Here is a 12,707-nt window from a genome sequence, read left to right as displayed (position 1 = left end):
CAGATACTTAGAATTCAAATACAGGATTACTAGGAATAGATTGTTGAATACCACTTTAATACACATACATAGGAACATGAGATATTTCATCTATGATTAAACATATATAGTTTATGGATTTTTAAAAAACTCATGAGTAGTTTTTAAATATTAATGTGAATTAGGGTAATAGTTGTTTGAAAAGCAGAAGCTATATAGTAGGAAAAGAAATATCTGACTGAAAAATAGCTATTTAGGCAATCTATAGAGAATACATAAAATGACTGATATGTAACTATAGACACGTTATATTTTGAAATAACATTAACATTTTGGAATAAGATTTGCATTTTTTTCAATAGTAGAAAACTACTTTTTGTATTCTTGTTAGGTTGTTTTTCCCCTATTATTTTATTTTGTACTGTAAGGCAATACATATTTGATTTTATCTGGTTATAGATTTCAAAGAAATGAACAACCTGGCTTTGAGAAGTTGTCTTTTTTTATTTTGGTCAGAATATGCCAAAGAATCACAAAGAAAAAACAAAATTATCCTATACCCAGCTATTCTATCATATAGAAAAAAACATTACTGCCATTACTTACCTGGTAGAAAAGAAGAAAGTTAACATCATAAATCCCAGCTGCACTGAAAATACTAAAATGAAAAGCATATTGATGTGAATATGCAATACATTCAAATGTGTGCTTTAAAAATATACTCATTTTCCCATATCAAAAAGCTAATATTCTATAAAGTATTAATACTAATCTTTGTTTCTGATATGGTTGCAAGTAAACAGATCAGGCTCTAATATAATTCCATACCTCACTATTTATTTTTTTGTGTTTGAAATTTAGATCTTCCTTCCTTCCTTCCTTCCTTCCTTCCTTCCTTCCTTCCTTCCTTCCTTCCTTCCTTCCTTCCTTCCTTCCTTCCTTCCTTCCTTCCCTCCCTCCCTCCCTCCCTCCCTCCCTTCCTTCCAAACTATTCTCACAGGTCAAATTTTACATACAGAAAACAAATCATTCTGTTTATGTAAAAAACAAACCAGGTTAGAATGCTAGTTTATTAATAACACCCAGCACTTGAATTGAAATTTTTCTTTTCACCTCTGGAAAGATGGCAATCTAGAAAATTTTGATATCATTTCATTACTTTAAAGCGTGTCTGTAATTGTAGATCAATATCCATCCCTATTACCTGATTAAGGATAGAGAATGAACTAAGGTACAACAGAATGTATATTAGTAAATTAAGAAAACTAAATTGAAGGTAATATTCCTCAATTGGGATTCTTTCCAGATCTCACAGCCCCAGAATTTTCAATAATAGTCTAGATGCACGTATCGGGAGAGAATCTAAGTTGGGGAAATTGATGAAGAAGTCATAGAAGGGTCGCTCTGCATAAAATCAGTATCCTTAGAATTTCTTTTTACTGTGCATGATGCCACTGTGCATGATGCCATTCTATCATCGATGTCATGGGTGTCAAACTCAATTTCATTGAGGGCCATATCAAGGTTGTGTTTGACCTCAGAAGGATGAGTGGGTGTGGCCAGGGTGGGCATGGCCATCTTGACATCCTGCAGCCCTCTGCCAATGAAAATGGAGCTTGGGAGGGCCACGCAGACAGCAGGTTCTGTTTTCGCTGGCAATGGGCTGCGGGAGGCCTCTGCAGCCAAAAACAGAGCTTTCACTGGCAGAGGCACTGTGAGGTGGTCCTCTGCTGTTTCCAGGGGTGCCCCATGGGCCAGACCTAAGCACTCTGTGGGCTGGATCCAGTCTTGAGTTTGACACCCCTGATCTATCTGATATTAGAATCTATACCTGCTATTTGCATGGAAGGCAGCTCTTATCAATATGCTCAGAAATTTATCAACCTTATTTTTTAACAGAACAATTCTTTTCAAAATTATACCTTGTTGTAGTATTTTATCTTATCCCAACAGTGATTTTATTTTTTAAAATGTTTAGTAACAAGGAAATGTTATTAGACAGATAATAAATCAGTCAGTCAATCAGTCAATTAAATAAATAAGAAGGTAACTAGTAATGATTAGTAAAAAAAATACTAGATAATTATAGCTATATAAAATTACACTATTTTTGTAGACTATTTTTGTAGACCAATACACATTTTAATTGAAGTCACTTCATTCTACTGAGGTATTACCAATGTATTTAAAGACACAAACTGGTATTAGGACATTAAAAACCCCAATTAACCTTCCAAAAATGCAATCAGAGACGAAAGTACTAAATAGATGGCTATAGTATTTCTAAATAGTGTTTTAATTGTTTTGTACAATACTGGTCTTTGACCAAAACATGCATGTATATTACTCAGTGTACCTAAGATTCTGGCACCCATACAGAGAAACTCAGTATAGTATATATTTTCCAGATTACTTTGGTCTCCAATTCCTGGAATAAGAATACACAACTCTTTGAAAAATGTCCAAAGCATAAATAGTACTTACTTATAAAAACTATTATGATCAGGCTAAATTTATCAAGGTCAATATTTGGATTAGAGAAAGTATCACAGAATGTTGTATAGATGATCATCAAGAGTACACAACTGCTGATAGCACCAAATGGAGGCTTCTTTCTCTCAAGCCATTCCTTGATGTATCTTCGGACAATCTGAAATACAAGGAAAAGAACCAACAGGTTGCCTCTTTTCAATGCACACAGGGAGCCAAGTTGGGTATCATAAAATGAATCTGACAGTGGAAAGTCATAAAGAGAACAGAATAAATTGGATGACAGCCACAGTGAATTTCAAAGCTTTCCTGCCATATAACACTTCTTCTGGGGAATTTAACATTTGTAGTGCAACTTCCATTGGGCATCCATAATGAGAATATATTTTCAAGTATGTTCAAATCTATCCTTAATCATGCCAAATGTTCTTTGCTAGCTGTCACTGAGACATACCCATTAAGTCTCCCCAAAGTTTATCTCCTATGCTAATACAAATGGATGTATATAATTATCATAATCCCTGTTGAATCCACAAACAATACCAAGTATAACTTTGGGAATCTTAAAAATCTGACATCCTCAGGAAATCCATGAGAGCAGATAATCAAAACTGATCCATGGAACATTTAAATATTTAAGTAGGTAGTAATGCACCAGAAGTTTTAATTAAATTATAACTCATGCTTGAAAAGCAAAAGTGCATGCATTTTGGGAGCTTAAATAATTGAGCATTTAAAGATCTAGATTTTCTGAATCCAAAAACAAATTCCAATTGTATAGTTCTGCAGTTATCAAATTCACACAAGGTAAGTAAATTGACAGTGTTTAATGTAATTGCTCAGATTCAAGACTAGGAAAATAAAATAAAATTAGTTTTTCAATCAGTTTTAATGCTTATTATAATAGTTACAGAATGTTTCGGTAAGTAGACTGATCATTGTGATGTATACCATATTTTAATATAATTAATCACAGTATTTTTCTCAATTATTTGAATAATTGACATAGTTACTTATAAAATAAAATTAAAAACAAATCCCAGTTGGCAGTGAAGAATGTTCATAAACAATATCTAACTCAGAATATCACCACCTAATTCCTGTGTGGAGGAAATCACAAGGTATAAGATTTATCTATACGATTTACACAGAAATAATTAAAGCTCTATATTAGCTTATTCCAATATTCCAGATATTAAGCTGATATCTTGTCATATGTTGTAAAGAACACAACAGACCAAAATGAATTGTCTGTGATCTGAATTTTTTTGGTACTCAAAAAATTGATTACCAAAAAGCTGTGATCTGAATTTTTTGGTAATCAAATTGTAGGACTTTTCAGGATATGTTTAAACAGAATATCCTTGAGACATAACATAGTATTTTCATGCTAAATGGACAGATCATATAACTGCCCTGTATAATATAATATTAATGTTAATTAACATGAGAAAAAAAATAATTATTTTATCTAAATGAGAAAATCCTAAAATAAAATCAAACAATCAGATTTGAAAAAAGAATATTATCTGACTAATTTATCTCGAATATCAAAGGAGTTTTACAGTTTGTTTGGCCAAAACTCTAAATAAATTCATTACAAATTGAATTAATTTGGATGAAGATGAATTTACTAAATTTAGATAGAGATCCTATTAGAAGAATAAATTGAAAATGTGGCAGTCTTGCCCACCTCTTTCCATTTCATTGTTTTTATTAGTTATACCCCATCATTTTAGTGAATAAATATTTGTAGGGAATGAAAGGACAAAGTTATATATTGTAAGGAAATTTATGAGGAAGTTTGTTTGCCAATGTTAAACCTGCCTGTTTTAATTTGATAGAAATCTGATCCTTTTCCTGCTCTCAATATAATCTGGGTTGTTAAAAGGCATTTTACCAAGTATGAAAAAAATAATTTAAGATATCAGTGTTAACAAAAAGGTTAGCATAGAAACTCTAAACCTTTTACTTGAACAAAAGATTTTGCCATGGGATGGGTTAAAATTACTGACGGTCACTGAAGATGGGGAACAAGACATGGATTTCCAAGCCTACATTCTCATTTTTTGGCCAAATTAAATAAAATTACATCAAAATAATATAGAAGTGATACATGAGTCAATTTAAACTGACATATATAACTAAAATGTTATGTTCTGCTTGGAATAACACAGTTTCTTCTGTGGTGGCCAAGGAACAGAAAAGTCTGGTTTGGTATTTAGAGAAATGGGTAAAATTATCAGTCAGTAATCAAGCCAGATTCAAAATAAAATTTGTTAGGAAAATTCACTGGAAAAAAAAAGAAAGAAAATTTAAAGAGTTTGTGATTTATATGTTGATAACATCAATAATGGTAAAAAAAAGTATAAGTAGAGAATTTTATCTTTGAATGAATTATGTAATAGATTCTAGAGTCTATTGCAGCTGAAGAAAAACTCATTCGATATTTTTCAAACAAGACAATCCATATCTTTTTAAAAATAGAGCAAGGCTCTCTTATCTTTCATCAACTAAAAAAAATCTATTGAAAAGAATTCTATGTTTTACTCACACATACAGATATACAGATTTTGATTATCTAATATTTTTCAAGGTATTTAATGTTTTCCAAAATAAGCTGTAGTCTTAGTGTCTACAGTTTAGAACTTTTCTTAGCATAGTTTGTGGTCGCTAGATTGATTAATATATGCTACAAGAAAAAAAAATGGCCTGATGTGAAAGGAAGATGGTCACGCAATCTTGCCAATACCTCTATAACTGACAGGAAATGCCTAAGACAAGACAGTCCCTATTACTCTCAAGTTTCAGCCAAGTCTCTCATCCAGATTTAGCAATGCCGCCAGCAACCAATCAGAATGATAGTGTTTTGGGGCAATTCAAAGAAGACACTGAAACATTTGGTTTGCAAGGGAGAATAATTTTGGAATAAAGATATATTTTAAAATAGTTCATTATGACTGGATTACCTTGTAGTGAGGTTAGCACTGAGAAGCATGGAAGTTCCAGCCTTCTCCATATTTGGGAGTGGTGGACTGTTGGAAGCAATGTTTGTGGAACCTGATCTCAAATTCAATACAAGCAGCGAAAATAGGCCTGTATTGATTTTTTTACTTTCTTGCTCCTACTCCCTGAAATCTCAATGAAGATTAAAATGCTTTGGCTTTGACTTCTGGATTGCTTACTCTTCTGTGTTTCTGTCTCTGGCTATAAGTGATTCCCCCTTGTCATTAGATCCCAGAAGTCCAACATTTTTGACACAAAATATGTTCCTTCTCACTGGCCACTATCTCACAGTTTCCCACCACTTCCCAGGACAACCCTCTCATACTGGCTTTATTGCTTTGTCTAAAAAGCTGGAATCTAAAATTTTATCCTGGGCCTTGCCCTTTTGGACCTTAAACAGATAGAGAAAAATGTAATTCAAAACAGCCATTACTTTATTCATGTAAAACAGTAGGATATTTCTCTCCAGAATGTGGGAAATCTGTCTTGAAGAAGAATGTTAAAAAAAACAAGCCTTTGTAAGCTGCATATGAGTTACAAGGAAAATATTTCCAAGATTTAGAATATGGAAAAGGTATTGTGTAATCCTTAGCATCTTTAGATTCCATCTTCCCTCCCTTGATTTTTTCCCGATAAAAAAACAGCCAACATCTCCTCCTGTAATGGGCAACACTTTTGACATTTTTTTCTTTTATTCATAATACTTTCTGCAAGTACTGTATGGAGGCAGTGCATTTTCCACCAGAGGGATTTCCTTGCTGATCTCCCCGTGTTTAACTTTGATTGTCCATTTTTGTCTGAAAACAATGACAATCAATCTTTTCCCCTTCCACAAATATTTAACATCTTCCTTCTAGTCTATGGTGTTATATTTGACGTATTCTTTACACCAATTTTTTCTTTATTCCCCAGTATATACCCATCAACATTCAATTGGATTTTGGTAACAGTATACTACCAAACTTGCTATTGATTTGGAAGAGTTCTGGTGTGCAAATTTATAGTTATCATCTTAAGATTCATGTACAAAAGATCTCCACCCAAAAACATACAACCACCTGGAAGACAATTTGGGAGCACTGAGTATTGTAAAAGAATTCTCTGTCTTCTCACATATTTCAATGCCTTCAAGCTTCTTTCCCTCACATAATAGGAAAAGAAAATGATTAGGTTCATATAAAGACCAAATATGTGTGTACACTTGTATATAGAGGAAAGCAGAGGAACATGGAGAAAATTCTAATCCTGGTCTACTTGCCTCTAGTCTGTATCTACAATGAGTTGTTCAAAGAGAATTTAGTCCTTGACATCCCAAAAACTTCATATTTATCTACAGGATCATAACAGAAAACCATTTTTAAAAATAGGCAGCCTGAGAAGTAAATGAAGAAACCAGAAATATTATTTTGCATTAAGAAAAAATACAAATATTAATTCCACATTTCCAAACTCAAACTCTCATAATTTGAAGCCTTAATGCACAACACTGTTGGGTGCCTTAAACACTTTGTATAAGTATAGTATTTCCTCATGCAATATGCATTGCTTAAAATGGTTCTTCTATAGTAAAACATTATGCTATAAAGATACCTAACAAATTTGGATAGATGATAGCCAGACAAACAGACAGAAAGACAATAGAGAGATCTCACAGATACTCATAAAAATAATTCCAGATGCTGTTTCCAAATGTTTGAAGCAATGGAATGTATGTTTAAGGCCTAATTGCTAGGTGGAAATGGGACTGAGAAGAGGTCACCACAGACCAGATGTAGACAATTTTGTATAAGCAATATACTTTTTGATTCAACACAAGGTTCTCTTAGGAGTCCTGAGCATCTGCTTCTGACCCTGCTACTTTCTAAGAGAGATAAAATCTCTAGAGACTTCCTATCTCTGGATTTAGAGGTTGGAGCCAGGTCTGAGGTAAGAGATAAGGGGAAAAGGCAAAAACCAAAGTTAACAAATAAAACAGTGCTGCTTCCTATTTAAAAAAAAAGTCTGGGAGGGAACTGAAAGGATAGATGACTGGATCACATTAAACAAGAATTATTTACCTTGAAAACAATGTTGGACAGAAGTTTGAAAAGGAAATGAAGGTTTTAAAGATTCAGTGCCCTGCCTATGGGGTTTTCAATTGCAGAAATAATTAACATTTTCTAACAGAACAGAGCAAGATTATCCTGTAGAAACTTTCATGGAAAAATATAAATATGAAAGGTTTTATCACTGTAACCAGAATTTTGAAATTGCAGATAATTGTGTGTGCCATTTGTTTTCCATTCAGCTTTAAAATCTAAGCATTGTTGTGAATTTCCCTGATGTGGGGCTATATCATGCATATATTATGCATATAGCACAGCACTTGGAAAACTTAAACGTAAAGCAAAGATGATAATGGTTTTTACAGATGTTCCTCCACATACAGTTCAGACATGGATGTTTCAAAAGAAAATTTAGATCCAGATATAAAAAAGTATTATGAGGCAAATATTGCTTATAAGTTTGTTGTTGCAGGATCTTATGAACTAAATAAATTGAAGTTTTTAAAAAGTCTTTTTAATTTTTCCATGTTTTAGAGGGGGTTAGGCTGACCTGACTAGGGGTGAGGAATTTTTTGTAAGGGGATTTATTTGAGTAAGTTAGAAATATTAACAAGTATTGGTTCCTGTTTTATGTTTCTTCTTTGGTTTGTCCAGTTCTTTTGTCTTTGTCTTTTTAAAACTTTTGTTTTAAATTTTTGTTTCCACTTTATATATTTTTTTCTTGGATTTTGTCTGTTTTTTTCCTTTATTATTGGTGTCGTGAGCTTGGTGGAATGAAGAAAACCTTAGATAGCTCCACTAGATAGAATTATCAAATTTGACCATTTAAAACAAAGCCAGAATTGAGAAGACAGCAAGCAGTAAATGCCGCCTCTGCAAAGAAGTTGAAAAAAAACAGTGGGCCACCTGGTTAGCTGCTGGAAGAATAATGACAAAGTAGCAACAAGGGTATTGGAATACTACTTGCCAAAAAGCAAGAACTGGTGGGGCCACAAAATACACAAAATAATAAAAATAAAGAAGCTAAAGTGCTCTAGGACTTTAAAATTAAAACAGACTAGCATCTGCTAACACTTCAGACTTAACACCTGTCAAAAAAAAAAGGACAAAAAATCTGGATAGTGGATGTTGCAATACCAGGACACAAAAGCATAGAAGAGAAATAACAAAATATAAAAACCTGCAAATGGAAGTATAAGGACTATCGCAAAAGAAAGCAAATGTAGTTCCAATAATAATAGGTGCTTTGGTGCAATCCCCAGAGACTAGGAGCAGCACTTGAATACTATTGGCATTGACAAAATCACCATCAATCCATTTCAAAAGGCAGTTTAAACAACAATATCTGCCTATGTCCTTGATAAGGATTGGATAAGTGGACAAAAATGCCAAATCCAGTCTAAATATCTGGCTGACTGCAATCAATGTAATATGATGCGGTAATAATGCTCTTTCATTTTCATATGGTTTATGCAAGTCCAGTAGCTTAGTTTGCAATGCAGAAAAGCACTTACTCATATGATATGGGCTTGTCCTGATATACATGATTCTACGTAGAATACAGATACTTACAGGTTTGAAATGAAATATTTATGAACAATGCTTCTTATTTTTATTTTTTCTTAAATATATGATAGTTCCTAAAGTCTTGCCAGCATAAGAAGCATGTTGTATGGACAGAGGTCTGTATAATTCGAACCCTTCCCAGTCAAGATTCGAACATTCTAATCCTTCTCAATTAAGATTCTAATCCATGTAGAGCAGGGGTGTCCAACCTTGGCAACTTTAAGACTTGTGGACTTCAACTCCCAGAATTCCTCAGCCAGCAAAGCAAAGCTGGCTGAGGAATTCTGGGAGTTGAAGTCCACAAGTCTTAAAGTTGCCAAGGTTGGACACCCCTGATGTAGAGCATGGGTGTCAAACTCGCAGTGTCATGTTGTCGTCACCTGACATATTGTGACTTTTTCCCCTTCACTAAACTGGGGGTGGTATAGCCAGCGCATGATGTGATGTGGGACTTGAGTTTGACACCCCTGATATAGAGGGTTTATACAAGCAAAAGAAGCTCATTGCTTTTGGATTATTCATCCCAAAATGGTGGGGGAAGAGGATCAGGTGAAAGAGACACAGATGAGAGATATAACCAATCTGTGAGGATTTGCACTATTCCCCATAAGTTTACAATTGTGTTAAATGGCCATCCATGGCAATTCTATAAGTAGGGAACTTTTTGGGTTTGGGATAATTTGAAGTTTAAAGAGTGGTGGTGAGTGGGTTCATTTAAATAATGACTATCACAGAAACTTACTCACTGAGCAAATACAGTGCTTCAGCCATAAAACACATTTCATTGAAAGGCAAAGTAGTCCCCCTGCATACTTCCCTTAAATAAATTATAGTTAAAAGTTGGAGGATGATGAAGGAATATATAGCATCAACAGAAATGTCTGCGACTACTTTACTCTTTTACTAATAAATTATCATCAGTACTTTCCCCCATTTTAAAGTAAGACTATGAGGAACTGTTCTAACAAAGAAAAATAACTAGTTCTTATTTCATTTCTATATATTCTTTCTCACTTGCATCCCACACTAGCTCTTAACTAAAGAGGACAGTCCATTTTGTTCTGCTCATCTTTTACAAATACTTTTTTATTGCCGTTCCCTAATGCTTTTACCAGGGACCGAATCAATGAGATTAACAGCACTGGATGCAGAAATGGCTATAAATTTACGTAGTTTCTTGCAATAAATTCAAATCTAATCCCATCAGATCAAACCTCCTAAGCTCTTTGAATTGGGACCTGTGGGGTATGTACCTTTCAAACCAGCATCACCTGAGAAATTGTTCCTTGTCACACACAGAAGCCCTTTGCATCTAAAATGTAATATGTTCATACGGGTGGAAAATATATGATATGGCCTTCACTCAAGAAAGGAGTTACAAGCTCAGAGAATTTACCTGGTTACAGGGCAGTCCTTGATTTCTCTAGAGCTTTCTTGGTGCTCACTGTAACTTTCCTCTTTGCTTCATAATGCTTCATCTGCTCTATTTGTTCGTCACAGTTAAGACAAGGAACAGAACATACAATGCACAGAAAAGAATATGATTGTTGCTATGCTCAAAGTGAAGCTTTTGGCTAAACCTTATAGCTTTAATGGGCATTTTAAGAAATAATTGCATCAATATAAAACACTAAGATGTGAAAAATGGTTAATGTACCAAACATTCTGGGCATAAAAACATCTTTGGAGAGGTTGCCTCTGAACTGAAACATGCTGTTTGTTTTGGAAAAATGGGTCTGCTTTGTTCTGAATACAGACCAAAACATGACTGATCTGTACCAAAGTGTCTTGGTGGCAGGAAAAGCCAACGACATTGACAGAAGCAGTACTAGAGGGGAGACATAGGACAGGGAACAGTCCTATAGAATATGCTATGGAATGGGAAAGCAAGGCTCTGGAAGGTTTGTCCACATAGCAGGATTAGATGGCATACATATTAGAGTTGCTGAAGGGATTGTCATGCAATAGTCTTGCTCTATTCCCTGAGTGAAATCACTCCAAGATCCAGACAAGCTTTGTTTCAGCTGAAACCCAGAACAAAAGCATTCCACGATTCACTCTACCAATTGTGACTCACCCAGAATGGCTCAGCAGAGCATCTACAATGCAATGTATCCACTTGGGGTTCAGAAAAAAGCTTTTTTTTAGGTGCCCACCCAACCAAGAGGCTTTAGAACATGAGGTTAAACTACAAATTTCTTCAACAGACATAAAACAACATGCCATCGCTTTACAATGTACTTACTGAACATCATAGAAAATGTTTATATTACTTGTGGTTCAGAAATTACACTAAACCATAATCTGATTTGTTTGTAAACTATAGTTTATAATTTATTATGAGGTAAGAATACAGGTCTTGTGGCTTATTTAGCAAGTCCCAAATGATGGTTTAGTATATAAAGCTAGTGATTGAGTTCTTCTTGCTTCATACACGAATCTTTTAGACAATTTTGTACTGAATAAAACCATCTAACAAGCTTATGAAGTAGGTCTCAATTACAGAAAACCATATGTTCATATTTTAAATTAGTGCAATTGTAATAACTAATTTGTGTTTTAGTTAAGGATAATTTAATATAAAGTGCTCATTCCTGACTGGCAAACAGATTACCAATGGGCAACTAGAGAATGCGTGAATGATAATGTACAGACATGGCTTTTATTATTTATTCATAGAGAACAGTGGGTTTCAATGTGCGCCTTTGAAAAATGTTCAAACTGGTGGAATATAATAAAAGCACTGTGGAAAATTCTATTTCATTAACTTTTAATCATAAATCACTCTTTAAAATAAAACATAAAATAAAAGTCTGTCAGAAGCACTTAGGCCTAGAAAAGAGAGAAGGACAGCGGAAAAAAGAAGGGAAATATTACCAGGACATTCATTTTTTTCCTGCTGCCTGTCACTTTCCTGCTAAAATGAGACAACCCAAACAAAAAGACCACATTTTTTGCCTAGATATATGGGTTTAGGCCAATATGGTTGAGAGGTAAATACAAATCACAGCACCATATTGAGGTAACAATACTTTGCTATATGTGGCATAAAATGTGAGAAACTGTGGCACATCATGTACAACAGCCTTCAATAATAGTCCCCAAGGGCGCAAAACATAGGTCTATACTTTTCTGCAATAATATAAAAATCAAGTCAAGTCTGTAGCAGATCACTTTTTATATGAAGATTTCTATTAAGTTTTTATTATGTAACCTGTTTAGTTCTCCCTCCATTAATTTTTTTACTGTTATGGCAATTATGGGGCCCTTTGCACATGAAAGGAGATTTGGGGCCAAGGGCAAATGACAGAATTTGTATGCAGATTCAATTTTTGCATCTTCAGGATTAGCTGGAAAAGCTCCCAATCCTAATCCACAGAAAAACTGTTGCCACTTGCAATTGGTACTACTGAGCTAAATGGTCTCAAAGTTTTACTGGACCTTCCACACATGTTCATCAGACAGGGAATTGGACTATATCCCAGTCATGAGATTATTATTCATCTTCCATATGTTTTTAAATTTTACTGTTTTTTTTCCAAATAAAATTTGTAATGAAACCATTGAGTGTATGTACCTTTTCAGACATGAATATTAACTAATTTCAATGTAGACTATGTG

The 12,707-nt window shown here is 34.1% G+C and overlaps 1 protein-coding gene across 3 annotated transcripts in view; it reads right to left on the bottom strand.

Moving 5' to 3' along the window:
* The window catches only part of SLC10A7 (solute carrier family 10 member 7), a 142,321-nt gene that overhangs the window by 22,473 nt on the left and 107,141 nt on the right, over positions 1-12,707 (bottom strand). For all 3 annotated transcript variants that reach the window (XR_015744100.1, XM_026698123.2, XM_087936079.1), the window contains 2 exons: positions 2,464-2,629; positions 586-637 (listed from right to left, as the gene is read on the bottom strand). Coding sequence is in view for 2 of the 3 variants with exons in the window: in XM_026698123.2 (XP_026553908.1) it covers positions 586-637; positions 2,464-2,629 (218 nt within the window). In the remaining variant the exon portion in view is untranslated. The remainder of the gene's footprint in view (positions 1-585; positions 638-2,463; positions 2,630-12,707) is intronic.

Source organism: Pseudonaja textilis, chromosome 6, assembly GCF_049901715.1.
Source record: "Pseudonaja textilis isolate UNSWEBS1 chromosome 6, rPseTex1.2, whole genome shotgun sequence".
Classification (NCBI taxonomy): domain Eukaryota; kingdom Metazoa; phylum Chordata; class Lepidosauria; order Squamata; family Elapidae; genus Pseudonaja; species Pseudonaja textilis.
This window is presented reverse-complemented; position numbering and strand designations above follow the sequence as displayed.